General features: G+C 49.2%; 1 protein-coding gene across 1 annotated transcript in view; it reads right to left on the reverse strand.

Moving 5' to 3' along the window:
- Positions 1-1,227, reverse strand: part of LOC106808974 (solute carrier organic anion transporter family member 2B1-like) — a 7,019-nt gene that overhangs the window by 2,068 nt on the left and 3,724 nt on the right. Inside the window, exon 3 of the mRNA XM_014811911.1 lies at positions 4-169. Coding sequence (XP_014667397.1) covers positions 4-169 — 166 coding nt within the window. The remainder of the gene's footprint in view (positions 1-3; positions 170-1,227) is intronic.

The raw sequence follows: 1,227 nt of genomic DNA on the forward strand, positions 1-1,227 counted from the left end.
TGCGTGAGGTCGTCGCACGGCAGCAGCATCATCGGAATGAGCAGCGCGATGTAGATGAAGATGCTGAGGAAGGCGAGCAGGAAGGAGCCTCGCGGACGTAGGTGGCGCCGCCGCATGAAACATCCGCCCAGCAGCAGCCCGATACTGGGCGTCACGCAGCCGATTATACCTGCAATATATAGTAACATGTTCTGCTAGCATCTATGACTAATACGACATACGCATATACGCTCTCCTATGACACTATTTGTCATAGAAAGATTCTTTCTATGACAAATATTGGCGAGTCAACTTCGTTCCGCTTTACAGCTGAAATTCACTACTTGCGTTCATAATAGCGCTCCTAAACTCCTATATGATGCGCACAACACATACAACAATATTTGTCATGGGAAGAATCGTCCTATAACAAATAGTGTCATAGGAGAGCGTGTATGCGTATGTCGTATTTGTCATAGATGCTAGCAGAACAGGCTGAATATAGTTACGTAGGCTAGCCATAGTGCGTAGGGTGGCAGGACGTACACACGGGTAGTCTAGTAAAGTGGAGGTTGTAGGCAAGGGTAGTCAAGTAGGGTGTTAGTTGTAGGCAAGGGTAGTCAAGTAGGGTGCCAGTTGTAGGCAAGGGTAGTAAAGTAGGGTGATAGTTGTGGGAAAGGGTAAACACGTAGGGCGTTGGTTGTAGGCAAATGTAGTCACGTAGGGTGGCAGAACGTGCACAAGGGTGGTCAAGTAAGGTGGAGGTTGTAGGCAAGGGTAGTCAAATGAGGTGCCAGATGTAGGCAAGGGTAGTCACGTAGGGTGTTAGTTGTAGGCAAGGGTAGTTACGTGGGGTGCTGGCTGTAGTCAAGGGTAGACACGTAGGGCGTTAGTTGTAGGCAAAGGTAAACACGTAGGGTGCTGGTTGTAAGCCAGGGAGGTCACGTAGGTTGGCTGAACGTGCACAAGGATAGACAAGTAAAGTGGAGGTTGTACACACCGGTAATCTAGTAAGGTGGAGGTTGTAGGCAAGGGTAGTCAAGTAGGGTGTTAGTTGTAGGCAAATGTAGTCACGTAGGATGGCAGAACGTGCACACGGGTAGTCTAGTAAGGTGGAGGTTGTAGGCAAGGGTAATCAAGTCGGGTGTTAGTTGTAGGCAAGGGTAAACACGTAGGGCGTTGGTTGTAGGCAAGAGTAGTCAAGTAGGGTGCCAGTCGTAGGCAAGGGTAAACACGTAGGGCGTTGGT

The sequence above is a fragment of the Priapulus caudatus genome, unplaced genomic scaffold (assembly GCF_000485595.1).
Source record: "Priapulus caudatus unplaced genomic scaffold, Priapulus_caudatus-5.0.1 Scaffold319, whole genome shotgun sequence".
Taxonomy (NCBI): Eukaryota; Metazoa; Priapulida; class Priapulimorpha; order Priapulimorphida; family Priapulidae; genus Priapulus; species Priapulus caudatus.